This window comes from Balaenoptera musculus, chromosome 3 (genome assembly GCF_009873245.2).
Source record: "Balaenoptera musculus isolate JJ_BM4_2016_0621 chromosome 3, mBalMus1.pri.v3, whole genome shotgun sequence".
Taxonomy (NCBI): domain Eukaryota; kingdom Metazoa; phylum Chordata; class Mammalia; order Artiodactyla; family Balaenopteridae; genus Balaenoptera; species Balaenoptera musculus.
In genome coordinates, this window is record NC_045787.1 from 90,260,210 (window position 1) to 90,273,821 (window position 13,612).

A 13,612-nucleotide genomic window follows, 5' to 3' on the forward strand; every position below is an offset into this window, starting at 1 on the left:
CGTGCTGCAGCTAAGACCTGGCACAGCCTAAATAAATAAATAAGTAAATAAATAAATATTTTTAAAAAAACCAATGAAAAGCTTGAAAGAAAAACAATGGCAAAATGTATGTTAAGCCTTCCTCAACAAAAGAAATCTGGAGTAACTATAATAATAGGAAACAAAATTGTCTTTAAGTTAAAAAATAGGGTGTGGGTTTTTTTCCTGACACCAAATAGATCACTCCAATACCAAGTCTCTGATTCTCTGACCCAACCAGGTGTCCTACAGCTCAATTCAACTCTGATGCTACCTGGAGTTAGCACAGACCCCACAAGTTAAGGCATCAATCCCACAACCCTGCCTCAACTTCAGACATCACCCACAAAGGGGATCCCCAGGCTACCTGTACCTCTTCCTGGCCAACTACAAATTCAGGGGTTTCCACAACACCCTTCTCAGGTTTTATAATTTCTAGAATGACAGTAGAACTCAGTAAAGTGCTATACTTATTATTACAGTTTATTGTAAAGGTATAATAATTGAACAGCCAGATAAAGAGGTATATAGGGCAAGACCCAGAGAATCCCAAACACAGGAGCCTCTGTCCCCATGGAGTTGGGTTGCACCACCTTCCCAGCACGTAGATGTGTTCGCCGACTTGGAAGCTCCTGAACCCCATTGTTAAGGGGATTTTATTGAGATTTTATTATGTAGCCGTGGTTGATGAAATCAACTGCTGATGGCTGAACTCAGTCTCTTGCCCCTATAACTCCCCTTCTCCAGTCCGTTTGAGTCATCTCATTAGTATACAGATGATACTCTTATTCAGGAAATTCCAAGAATTTTAGGAGCTCTGTGCCAGGAAAAGGGAGCAAAAGGCAATATATATTTTTTATTATACCACAAAAATTTCAAAATGCTGAAGGATTAAATCCACCAAAAAGATGCAACAATTTTAAATTTGTATTTACCCAATAAGGAAAGTCTCAAAATACATAAAGTAAAAATTGACACCTATAAGAGAAATATACCAATCCATAATCATTTTGAAGGATTATTAGAATATTTCTCATTAATTGCTGGAATAAGCAGACCAAAACAAAGAAACAAAAGCCAAAATAAATAAGGCTTTGTAAGATTTGAACAACCCAATTAATAAACTTGACCTAATGGTCATATAAAGCAGACTCCATCCAACAACTATAAGATACACTTCTTTTTTCAAGTGTACATGGAACATTTGTAAAATTTGATCATGTACAGGCCATAAAACAAGTCTCAACAAATTTAAAAGGACAGAAATAACATAGACCATGTGTTCTGAATATAATGCAGTGAATCTATAAATCAAAACACTACCAAAACCCCATATGATAGGAAATTAAGAACATACCTTGAAATAATTCCTCGATCTAAGACAAAATTATGAAAATAATTTGAATTGAAAGATTATGAAAATATCAATTGAAATGCAGCACGTAGAGGAAATTTTATAGCTTTTTATGCATATATTAAAAGATAAAAGAAGAAGGGCTGAGTTGAGCATCCATTCCAAGAATTTAGAAAGAGAACAACAAAATAAACACAAATAGAAGAGAAGAAAGGATATAATAAAGATAACCAAAATCAATGAAATAGAAAACAAGCACATAATATAGAGGCACAGTATAGACTAAAGATAGGTTTTTCTAAAAGATTTATGAAATTGATAACTTCCTGGCAAGAATGCTAAAGTGGAAAAAGATAAGGCACAAATAGTTGTTAAAGGAAAAAAAATAAATAAAGACCATTAGAGAGCAAGGATTGAATACTGAGTGGGAAAGTTTTACTGCCAAACAGGCAACCCAATCAAGCATGGAGCCCAGGAAGGCTCTCCAGGTTGAGGTCAGAGGAAAAGAAGACCATGAACTCTCTTGGTCCAGTATTAGGAATGCAAAGCACCTGGGCACTGTTGATTAGCAATATCTGGGTTTGTTGGCTGAGGTCATATGCTATGTAGGCGTAGCATGTTTGTAGCAGGAATAGGGCATCCAGGGGCCTCTAATTTGCACATATAGCAACTGAGTCAAGATTACGTCACCCAGTCAAGCCAAATAAGGGATTATTATACCCAGTATCAGGAGTGAAAAGCAGACATTGCTAGAGATGCTGCAAACATAAACAAAAAGAAGATATTATAAATAGTTTTCTGCTGATATAAAGTTTAGAAGAAATAAAGAAATTTCCGGAAAACAGAACTTACTAAAACTGATTCATTAAGGAATATAAAATCTGAATAGTTTTATAATTCATTAAGGAATATAAAATCTGAATAGTTTTATAACTAAGAATGAAATTAAAACAGTAATTTAAAAAAATCTTTCCACAAAGAACACTCAAGACCCAGACAACTTCACCAGCAAGATCTACCAAACACTGGAAGAACAAATAATTCCAGTCTCACATAGACTCACACATAACCTTGATACCAAAACATGACAGGTACAGTGTAAGAAAGAAAAATTATAGGCCAATTTTACTTTTGAACAGAGATGCAAAAATCATAAACAAAATACTAGCAAACCAAAATCAATAATATATAAACAAGATATCACATACTTTGACTATGTTGGGTCTGTCTCTTGAGTGCAAGCTTGGTTTAACATTGGAAAATTAATATAACCTACCACTTTTTAAAAGCTTAAACAAAAATGCCAACTTTTCAAGAATAAAAAATAATTCTATTTTTTGCTAAGAAGCTGGAATCAGCGTTCAATTTTTGTATTCCTATTTGTGTATTCCCCGCCTCCCCCCACCCTTCCCCGGCATTTTCCCATTTTGATTAGACTAATTTTCAGCCAAGAAATACGACCATCCCTATGGGCATGCCAGCCAAAGGATATGTATGATGCTTCTCACCACAGAGAATAGGTCCAGATTAGCATTATCCCCATTTAGTCTTATGGTACTTAAAAATCAGTGACTACCAAGGGCTTACTGAATACATGATCCATTAATATGCCTTGTAAGAGAAGGATAAGTTGATCCAAAATACCAAGAGAAACAAATCTTCTTAAAAAAATCTTAAAGTCTTGTAGACCATAGGTGTTACCCCCCCAACCCCAAGCCAGCCTCAGGGTCAAGTGAAACTCAGTTAACCCTTCTTTACTCCAATGCCTCCTCATTTTAACACACTTTCCCTAAATTCTCCTTCGAATTCTTTAGCCCCGAATCAACCCTCTTGCTTATCTCCTTCATATGTCTAGTTTAGACAAACCAAGATAACAAGCTGCCAAATATTATCTTTAGTTTTTTAAAGAGGTTAAAGATGATTACCACTGCATCTTTATTAACTGCTGAAGGACAGACACTTTGCCTTTTATATTATATTTGGTAAAGAACAGAACAATAAACTCTCAAGCTGGAGAAGAATTTTAAAGGCTGTTTGTTCCAGCTATCCCTTTGGTTGTCTCTAAACTATCTTCCATTTAGTGTTCTCAAGCCTGTGCTTAAATACATTAAGGACTGTTGAATTTACTTGTACAGAGTGGAACATTAAGAAATATCCACTAAAAAAAAAAAAAAAAAAAAAAAAAAGAAATACCCACTAATGATGATGATGTTGGTAAGTGCACTTCAATAAGAAATACATTTCTTCATTTCTTTCTTTCTTGTCACCTATCAATAGTCTTGGGGTCAGGGGAGGGGGGAGGGAGTTGCATTTCAAAATGCATCTTCCACTGTATTCCTAATGTTCCATTGAAATTCAGTGCCTTGTCCCCAGATGTGACACGTGTGACCTGTATTCAAAATATGATGCTAATAAACTCACTTCCTAAAGATTGCCAGAGGCCAAAGAACTGACTTTTTTTTTATTGGAGTATAGTTGCTTTATAATGTTGTGTTAGTTTCTGCTGTACAGCGAAGTGTAGCAGCTATATGTATACATGTGTCCCCTCCCTCTTGGACCTCCCTCCTACTCCCCCCACCATCGCACCCATCTAGGTCATCACAGAGCACTGAGCTGAGCTCCCTGTGCTATACAGCAGGTTCACCTCCCCTTAGTAGGATATGTGCTTCGAATTACTTTTTGTTTTTTTGGTTTTTCCCAGAAGGATACATAGGTTTTTTAAACTATCCTTTCCTACCCAATTCTCCTTGAGACCACAGACACAGATTTTAAGACAATTGGCCTGTGTTTGCATGTACTTTGTGCTGTAGGGAGCTAGAGGCCCTCATGGGAATTGAGCTCCTGAATTTTGTACCAAGAATTGACATTAATAAATGACCGAAGACTCATATGGTGATTCTCCTTTGGACTAAAGGATTTACTGCTGCTTCTGTTGATGTTACTATTATCTAGAAATAGTAAATGTGCTATGACAGGGAAGGCTGACACCTGGCAGCCAATTTGTTCAAATTCCCCTGTGCTGCTTTCTGTTGGTGTGGTAGTTCTGAATTCAGAAAGGTAGCTGCTTCCAGTGTTTCAAAAGGAGTATTTTCTCTCTTGCCACTGAAGGTAATAAATTAGGCAGTGTTCTCTAAACAATCCACATAAATGAAAGATTAATGACCACTCATAAAGTACTGTTAATACATGTCTCAGGATCCCCTAAACACTCTGCATTATCACCTGCCTGTGATGTGATGAGAGGCCCCGGGCATTCAAATGAAGGATGGAAAAAAAAGAACTGGAGGTAGAAAACAGGGGTGTCTAGGGTGGCCAGAGCACAAGTCTGATGAATAAATCATATCTCCTCAGCCCTTGCTGCCGCCACTGCCGGGCTGTGCAGATTTCCTTACGGTGCTGGACACAGCTGTTAGGAAGGCCAGGTGTCCTCTGGACGTAGGAGTTGGCCAAGTAGAATAGGGAAGCAAAGTCTATCAAACCTGATAACCAAAGACTGTGAGTTGTTAATGGAATATTCCATACTCAGAGAAACATAACTTTGGCCGTGACCTAATTGGCTATTTTTATTGTCTGTAGTGCTGATATTAAGTACAAAACTATTGATGAAAATTTAGCCACTGGTTAGGCGCCAAAGGTTTGTTTTTTAAAAATTGGTAATTTTAGACTTCCCTGGTAGTGCAGTGGTTAAGAATCCGCCTGCCAATGCAGGGGACACGAGTTCGATCCCTGGTCCGGGAAGATCCCACATGCCACAGAGCAACTACTGAGCCCACGCACCACAACTACTGAGTCCGCGTGCTGCAACTACTGAAGCCCGTATGCCTAGAGCCTGTGCTCCGCAACAAGAGAAGCCACTGCAATGAGAAGCCCGCGAACCACAATGAAGAGTAGCCCCCGCTCACTGCAACTAGAGAAAGCCCCCTCACAGCAATGAAGACCCAATACAGCCAACAATAAATAAATTTTTTAAAAATTAAAAAAAAAACAGCTCATAAATAAGAAAAAAAAGAATTGGTAATTTTAACAGGTACCTTTCAGAACCTGGGAGGTACACATTTCCCTCATATATTCGTTCCCTAATAAATTGTCCAAAATGGGTTCCAAATAACTAAAATTGTGAGGTGTGACCAGATAATTGCTCACATTTCTTGATCAGTTTGTCATATACCAGGGATTGTCTCATACGTTCTACATATTTTAATCTTATTTGACTCTCACAGCACCTCTATGAAATACATATTATTATCCCCATTTTAAAGTTGAGAAAACTGAAGCTTAGGTTAAATAATTTGCTTGAGGTCACATAGCTGGTCATGGTGACTCTTGACTTGACCTCGGTGAATCTGACCACAAAACCCCAGCTCTTAACCACTATTCTATGCAAATGAGCAAAGTCTATAAAATGAAGCTAAAAGAGAGAAAATATCTTTTTTTCTTAAAATGGAAAAATGACTTCGCTATTCATAGACTGTGGGTGGATCTATATAACATACTATATGTAAGGTTCTTAGAACAGTGCCTGGCCCTTATTGGCTTTGAATAAATGTTAGCTGTCATGGTTGTTGTAGTATCTTTAAGGTAAATTTCAGGTGTTCCAAATGTTGGTTTGACTGATTCTCACAGGGAGCTTGGCCCTTGGGAAGGTGGCATAGTGCCTTTGGTGAAGAAGTGCATTAATTGCAGGCTTTGAAACCAAACCTGGGTGGCACTTTGAAAATGGGATTAAAGCCCTAGCTTATAGCCAAGTACCCAGCAGAGCAAGGATCTCAATGTTTGGCAGATTTTGTGTTGCAGCATCCTCTCTGAAAGCAGGGTTTTCCCAGTGATGTATTTTATAAAGATGTCAAATGGCCACTTGTTTCCTGTGCTTTTCTGATAAGAGAAGCATTTGGAATCTGTGCTCTGCCACCTTTAAACACTAAGAATTCAGATTTTTAAAAGTATACATCTTACTTCTTACTTCAGAGCACCCTAGAGGATTATGGTGGCAGATATTATGGCCTCCTTTGGTTCTGTGTATGCAGAGACCTCTAGGCCCAGGGAGTGCTTTGGCCTTTGGTGTTTAACGGGATGCTGTACAGCCACTGTCCTTACTGGCCTGGAGAGCAGCTGCTCAGTGGTTATTATGGACTGAATATTTGTGTCCCCCCAAAATTCATATGCTGAAGCCCTGACCGCCAATGTGATAGTTGTTAGAGATGGGGCTTTTGGGAGGGGAATAGTTAGAGGAGGTCATGGTGATGGGGCCCTCATGATGGGATTAGTGTCCTTATCAAAAGAGATATCAGAGAGTCTGGTGAGTATGGGGGACAAAAGAACATGGTGTCCATGTTCAGGAAAAGAAAACATGGCCATCTGCCTGTGGTCAACAGGCTTCTTTTGAGGTGAGCAAGGGAGTGAAAAGAGACTGGCATGAGGCTGAGAGTGAGCCTGTAAACGTCAGGTACCATCATGCTTCAAGGGGCAAAAGGAAGATGGTTACTGGACCTACATTTTTGAAATTTTTCAGTGAGTTCTTCCAAATTAAATGACGAATTTTGCCTCAGGAATGTTGGGTTTCATCCAGAAAAATGTAATGTGAAGACAGATTAAAAGAGAGTAATGGGAATAGTCTACTGTATTTTTTTAATTGAAGTATAGTTGATTTACAATGTTGTGTTAATTTCTGCTGTACAGCAAAGTGACTCAGTTATACACATCTACTGTATTTTTTTAAAAATACACTTTGCTTTTTTGTGGTCCATTTATGTGGATGCTAATATGATTGCCTTGGCTCCTTAGCAGAGGATCTGAGTTCTCAGCATCACTTCAGCAAAAATTGTTATGGTAATAGCGTGAGGGCCTTTTGATCTTGCTGATTAACATGGAGCTTGGCTAACCTGATTGTATAACTCTGCCCGAAACTGGGTTTCGGTCTGTTAATACAGCATAATACATTCAAATGAAGCTTCCTTGGGCTGTCTTATCCCAGAACTGTTGTGTTTTATTATTTGAAATGAAGTTCTCATAAAGAACTTTGCATAAAGAAAAAGTTTAAGTGTATAATTTATTTTGATTTTTAAAATTAATCTCCATGTTGCTTTTCCTGGTTAAGAAGTGAAACCCTGGGGTACTACAACTGTGAATAATTCAGCAATCCATTCAATAAATGTGTGTTAAATTCCTGATATGTCACAGGCTATGTGCAAGGTACTGGGGATACCGTGGTGAAACATAAAAGGCAAGGGCCCAACGCTATGCTTTTTTGCCTTATGTATGAGCTATCAGGCCATCAGTGATTCAACCCATTTTTCAACTCTAAGATCGATCAGTCTTCTGGTCACACATTGCTGGGGCCAGGACAGAGAATGTGTGGCAGCTAGGCAGACAGCATTCAGAGGAGCAGTGGGCAGGAAGGGCAGGCATTTTGGAGTCTATGCTGATATGGAAAGCAAAGCCACCCTTGCAATACAGTTGATAGACTTTAATATTAAAATAAACTTTGGGCAATTGGAAACATAACAACAGAGTTGTCTGCTTTGGTACAAAGACATGTCACCCCAGCTATACAGCATTGTATGAAGAAAGTGTTGGGTTAGGTTGACTGAAGAAGATCAGCAGAACATGAACAGTAGAGGGAAACCATCTGAAGTGGTTCCAGACAAAGACAGTTTTCCTAATTCCATTGATGAAATTCACCAGTACCCAGTAAGGGGCGATTGGAAATTCACATCAGAACCCGCTGTACGTAATTTGTAGTTTGCTCTATGTAATTATACTCAAGTAAATTGTAGAGGAATCTATATATGTTCTCCTTTCATAGTACAAATTAAATCATTTTAATGAATCCCTTTTTTAAAATTAAAAGTCATGTATTAAAGACCCACCAAAATGAAAACTCCACAAGCAGGGACTGCAATTCATCATGCTCACTGCTCTGTCCCCAGAGCAGTGTGTAGCTCGCTGTCATATTTTCTGGCTGCCCAGGCCTTTTGCATACTCTTCCTATGCTTAGGAAAGGTCTCATCTTACAAATCCTACCTCCCCAAAGTGGAAGCCAGAAAACAAATTTCCCAGCCTCCTCTGCAGCTAAGATAGAGGCATGTGACCCAGGATCCACCAGCCAGCTGCACCCACAAGGGACTCCTACTCAGAAGTGAACACAAAGAAGCAAGCTTTACCCCAAATCTAATTTTTCTAGCAAAGGTGGAGACTGAAGCATCAGTCTTTCTCCTCCAGTAAGGTTTCCCTGAATATCGCCCATCCTTCTTGAGGGCAGTCGGGTTTAGACCTTCTCTAGGTCTACTTTTCATTGTACTTACCCATGCTATTATAATGATTATCATCTTTAATTAGGTTCTAATCTGCTGTGATAGTTAAGGTAATCCTAGCTGCTCTCACAAACAAACCAAAAATATATGGTGGATCAATCACAGAAGAAGTTTCCCTTTCCTGATCACATAAAGTTAAAATGGTACCTGGGTTCAGCCGACAGCCCCCTGGCAGGAGGTAATTCATAGATCCAGGCATCTTCCATTGTGCAGCTTTGCCGTCTGTACCACGTGGCTTCCAAGGGTGCCATGCCCATCTGAACCAGGCCAGAGGCAAAGGGCCTGAAGAATCAAATGCTGGGGGTTTTATGAGCTAGCCTCTGAAGCTATGCTTATCACTTCTGTTCACATTCTATTGTTCAGAGCTCAGCATGTGGCTACACCTAACTGGCAAACACAGTCTAGCTTCCCGTAGCTTCTTCCAGTTAAGAGTACATGGACACTAGAAAATTATGACAAAGTGCCAGATCTAACTTTCTATCTTCTCTCTTGCTTCCATCCTCCTCGACTGGGAAAAAGGATGACAGTAAGAGGCTAATCATACAGTAACACTGTGTAAATCACAGACAGCTGTAGCTCTGATCTGGATTCCCCTTTCTTGGCTCTTCTGTGCTTTTTGCTAAACATTTCTCTTGGGGTGGGGGGAAGGCACGTATTCATTGGATAGTTATTTCTGAATGCTTTGCCTAAAACTGCTTTTATCTCCAAGCTCCCCATGTGTCACTTTGAAAGGGAAAGTGCTTAGCATGCAGCCTGGGCGCCACATGTGTTCTGACGCGCTGGCACGTGGATGAGTTAGGCGGTTCCAAATCATTGCCTCTTGGCCTCCCCCAGGCTAATGCAGGAAACATCTTTTTTTCGCCCCTGCCTCTCCTGGACCTAGGTGCCTTATCAGCGGCCAGGGAAAGCTGGGAATACGACTCGGGAGCCAGGGACCTCCAGAGCCCGGACTTGCAGAGTCAGTCAGCCCTACAGAAGCTTCTCGAGTATGGGGGAGGCTCTCTGCGTCAGCAGGTTGCTGCTCTCCACAAGCTGCTCACACAGTCCCCGCGTTGTGGCGACTCTGTAGGAGGAAGCTATCTAGAGCTGGCCAACACGGTGAGTCCTTTCTGGTTCGGAGAACACATCTTTAGGCCTGTGTGTATGCCAATACAAATATTTGAATTTTGAGCTCCAGGGGACGTATCGGGTATTGTCTTTTTTATTGAGCTAAATGTTGTACCATTCCCAGCATTGCCAATAATGTTAAGGGCTCCAAATACTTAAGACTGGTGACTTCACTCTCACTATGGAGAGCAGAGTGGTCGCCTAAAAAATGTTTTAAGTCTGTATGTTGTACAGATTTAATTACTAGAATATCTACAATGGCTTCACCATAGAATATTTTCTGGGACCAGACATTACAAGTTAATAAGATATAATTCTTTGTGTTCCCTAATTTGGACTTCACTCGTTTGAAAAGCAAACAAGAAAATATTTCATTGAAAGTTTGATCGTTGTTTCTGCTTGTACTTTAAAAACATATTCTGTTGAAAACTATGGAACAGCTTAGAATTCCATTATGCTTAGTTTAAACTTCTTTTTTACCTCAGGATGAATTATTACCGTGATGACCTTTGGGTGAAAAGCTATTGTCTTCCCTTTTAAGCTAGAGCTGGGGAACGAGGTGGGGTTGGCTGATGACCTGGGCCACGTTGGGGTGACATGCAGACAGTTTATAAATTAGGGTTGCTGTCTAGCCACTGTGGGAAAGGTCCATAAACCTACCTTGCTTTTTGAAACTGAAGTTTGAAACCAGAGGTGGTATAAGCATCTTTTGTTTGTTTGTTTTTGTTTGTTTGTTTGTTTGTTTTTTTAGTCTTTGGTTGAACTGTATACCATTCTAAGTGCTCTACATTACATATACTATCTCACATAATTTCCCAACAATTCTACTACTATCGCATTTTACGTATGAGACAAGAAGTTAAGTAACATGCCCAAGATGACACACACACACACATATATATATATATTTTTTTTCTATGCCATAATATTGACATTCAGTCCAGTAATCCTCCACTGTAACAGCTCCTTTACTTTGCAGTGAAAATTGATTTGTATATTCTTCGCCTCTGAGTCCTTGTGGGATTTTTTTTTTTTTAATTCAAACAGAAAGTCACAAAAATTATAATCATCCTCATCAGTTCACTCAGTCCCATGTAATTAATTTTTTTTTCATCTTGATCTTTTGTTAGCACTTTTATGAATTCATCAGTTTTCCATCAGAGTTCTGAAAATGCTTATTCATTCAGTTCAGCAGTATAGTCAGTTACCAGAAACCTGTACTTGTCAGAGTCTTTTCCATGAACTCCTTGAAGACGAAACACTTTTATAGGAACATTTTTGCAAAAGCATCAGAGTACACCCAGAACTGTCTGTAAATGACAAAAGACTTAAAAATGACCACGGTTAAAGATTTGATGAAAGTTCATAATAATGCAATTGACAAGGAAATTTAGTTATTTCTGAGATATACATTTTAAAGTAATAACTAGAATTATGACTTATAACATTATACCAGAACATATAAGATTTTTAGAAATTTCATGTAATGTCTGAAACATTTAAATTAACATATTTCCATACAAATAACCCAAATAAAGTTTAGTATTAGTTTTTTTTTGTTTGTTTTTTTATACTGCATGTTCTTATTAGTCATCAGTTTTATACACATCAGTGTATACATGTCAATCCCAATCGCCCAATTCAGCACACCACCATCCCCACCCCACCGCGGTTTTCCCCCCTTGGTGTCCATACGTTTGTTCTCTACATCTGTGTCTCAACTTCTGCCCTGCAAACCGGTTCATCTGTACCATTTTTCTTGACAACTTCATTTACGTATATTTACAATCTGCTTTGAGGTAGACTAATGGTTTTTAGACTTCTTGTGTTTGAGGCATATTTTCTAATTCTGACATTTTTGGTGACGTGTTTGAAGGCACTAACAATCCTAAATATGCAGCAAAAATTACAGTACAATCATCAGACAAATCCCAATTAAAAGACAATCTGCGAAATACTTGACCAGTACTTTTTGAAATTGTCAAGGATATCAAAAGTAAGGAAAGTCTGAAAAAGAGAAACTCACAGCTAAAAGGAGCCTAAGAAGATCTGACAACTTCTTATTTGTGGTACCCTGGCTGGGACATCAGGACTAAGGAAACCTGGATAAATTATGGATTTTAGTTAATAATAATTATCAGTATTGATTCATTAATTGTGACACTGTACCATAATCATGTAAGATGTTCATAATAGGGGAAATTGGGCGTGAAGTATGTGAGAACTCTCTGTCCCATCTTTGCAACTTTTCTAAAAAAATTTTAAATATATTAAAAACATACACACAATCACTACTAGGGTGTAACTATGTCTCATAAAACCTGTAAAAGAACCCATAGTTATTGCACTGTTTGCCACTTGGTCACCCTTCAAGGACATTCTTGCTCAGTTTGAGTAGAACTATTAACTCTCCTAATCTCATCTTCCTGTGTGCCCAGGAGACTAGGCAAGTAGCAGGAAATAAGTCATCTTTCTCTGGCATGGGCCTGGATTTAGGCTATGCTTTTACAAATAATTTGCAGCAAGTTGAACTTTACTCTTTACTATATCAGCTCAGCCTTTTTCAAGACAGACAGTGATGTGGCAGTATGGGTTATAGCAAGAATCTATGTTACAGACTGATGAAAATTTAGTGGCCCCCGCTCTGAAGGGTTCAGGGCGTGAGGGCCACCAGTTTTCTTCAGCAGACCTACTGGTGAAAACAGCAGGAGTTGGCTGTTTCCTACCTCTGCTTGACTCCTTGATTCTTAACCTTAACAGTAACTGCTTGGATTTTGTTCTGTTCTCCCTTCAATCCTGGTCAGCCCCTGGGCTTCCCACAGCCAGGCTCTCTTTTTGTATTATTGGTGAAGTTTTGTAACTGATGGAACCCTGCCTGTGATGGCCTTTGCAGAGGCCAGTTTGAGAAACACTCCCCTTACATGTTGAGCATCCAGCTCATGCAAGAGTGTTCACTTTATTAAAAGTCATGACCTGGGAATTCCCTGGCAGTCTAGTGGTTAGGACTCCACATTCTCACTGCCAAGAGCCCGGGTTCAATCCCTGGTCGGGGAACTAAAATCCCACAAGCCACACAATGCAGCCAAAAACAAATAAAAGTCATGACTCATATACTTACAGTTGGCACACTTTTCTGTATATATGTTGTTGATGAAAATAATCAATAAACAACCTGTGTTTTCAGCACAGTTTTATATCTTGTCAGAACAAAGAACATTAAACAAGTCAGGGATACATTCCTTCAAGATTAAAAAAAAAAGCAGATCAGCACGTACATAACGTACAGTCAGCATGGCCTTGGCAGCTGGGAAGGGTGTCTTATCGTTGAGGGGGTACTAGCATTGGCGTCCCAGGAAGGGAGGCATTTAATCTTTATTTCTAACATAAACATTCTTTACTTCTGGCCCTTTTCTTTCTTAATTAAAACAGATGTACAGTGTATGTTTGATAGTCCACAAACAGGCTATTTTAGTTAGCATAAAATTCAAGTTAACTCATGTATAAGCCAGAATGACTTCTCCATAACTCAAAATGTGAAAATCTCTTTTATCAATGTTATATGTTTATAAAAGCTTATAATGAACACATAATCAATGGTGGTGACCTATTCAGTAGTATTCATTAGAATACGTTGAATAAGTTTTTTTTTTAAGTTATAACTCCACGAATGAAGAAATAAAGTTGTACACGCTCACTTAAGGTGATCCTTGGTGAGAACCAGACCAAAGTGCAAATGCAGGCACTTGCAATCTATGACAGTGATTATGTTTTTTATTTTCTCACTGAATTGAAAATGCACAATTTTTAAAATATATTTTATTGA

At 38.9% G+C, this 13,612-nt stretch overlaps 1 protein-coding gene across 1 annotated transcript in view; it reads left to right on the plus strand.

Annotated features, from left to right (window-relative positions):
- MCC (MCC regulator of WNT signaling pathway) overlaps nucleotides 1–13,612 on the plus strand; it is a 430,148-nt gene that overhangs the window by 88,977 nt on the left and 327,559 nt on the right. Inside the window, exon 3 of the mRNA XM_036845622.1 lies at nucleotides 9,566–9,780. Coding sequence (XP_036701517.1) covers nucleotides 9,566–9,780 — 215 coding nt within the window. The remainder of the gene's footprint in view (nucleotides 1–9,565; nucleotides 9,781–13,612) is intronic.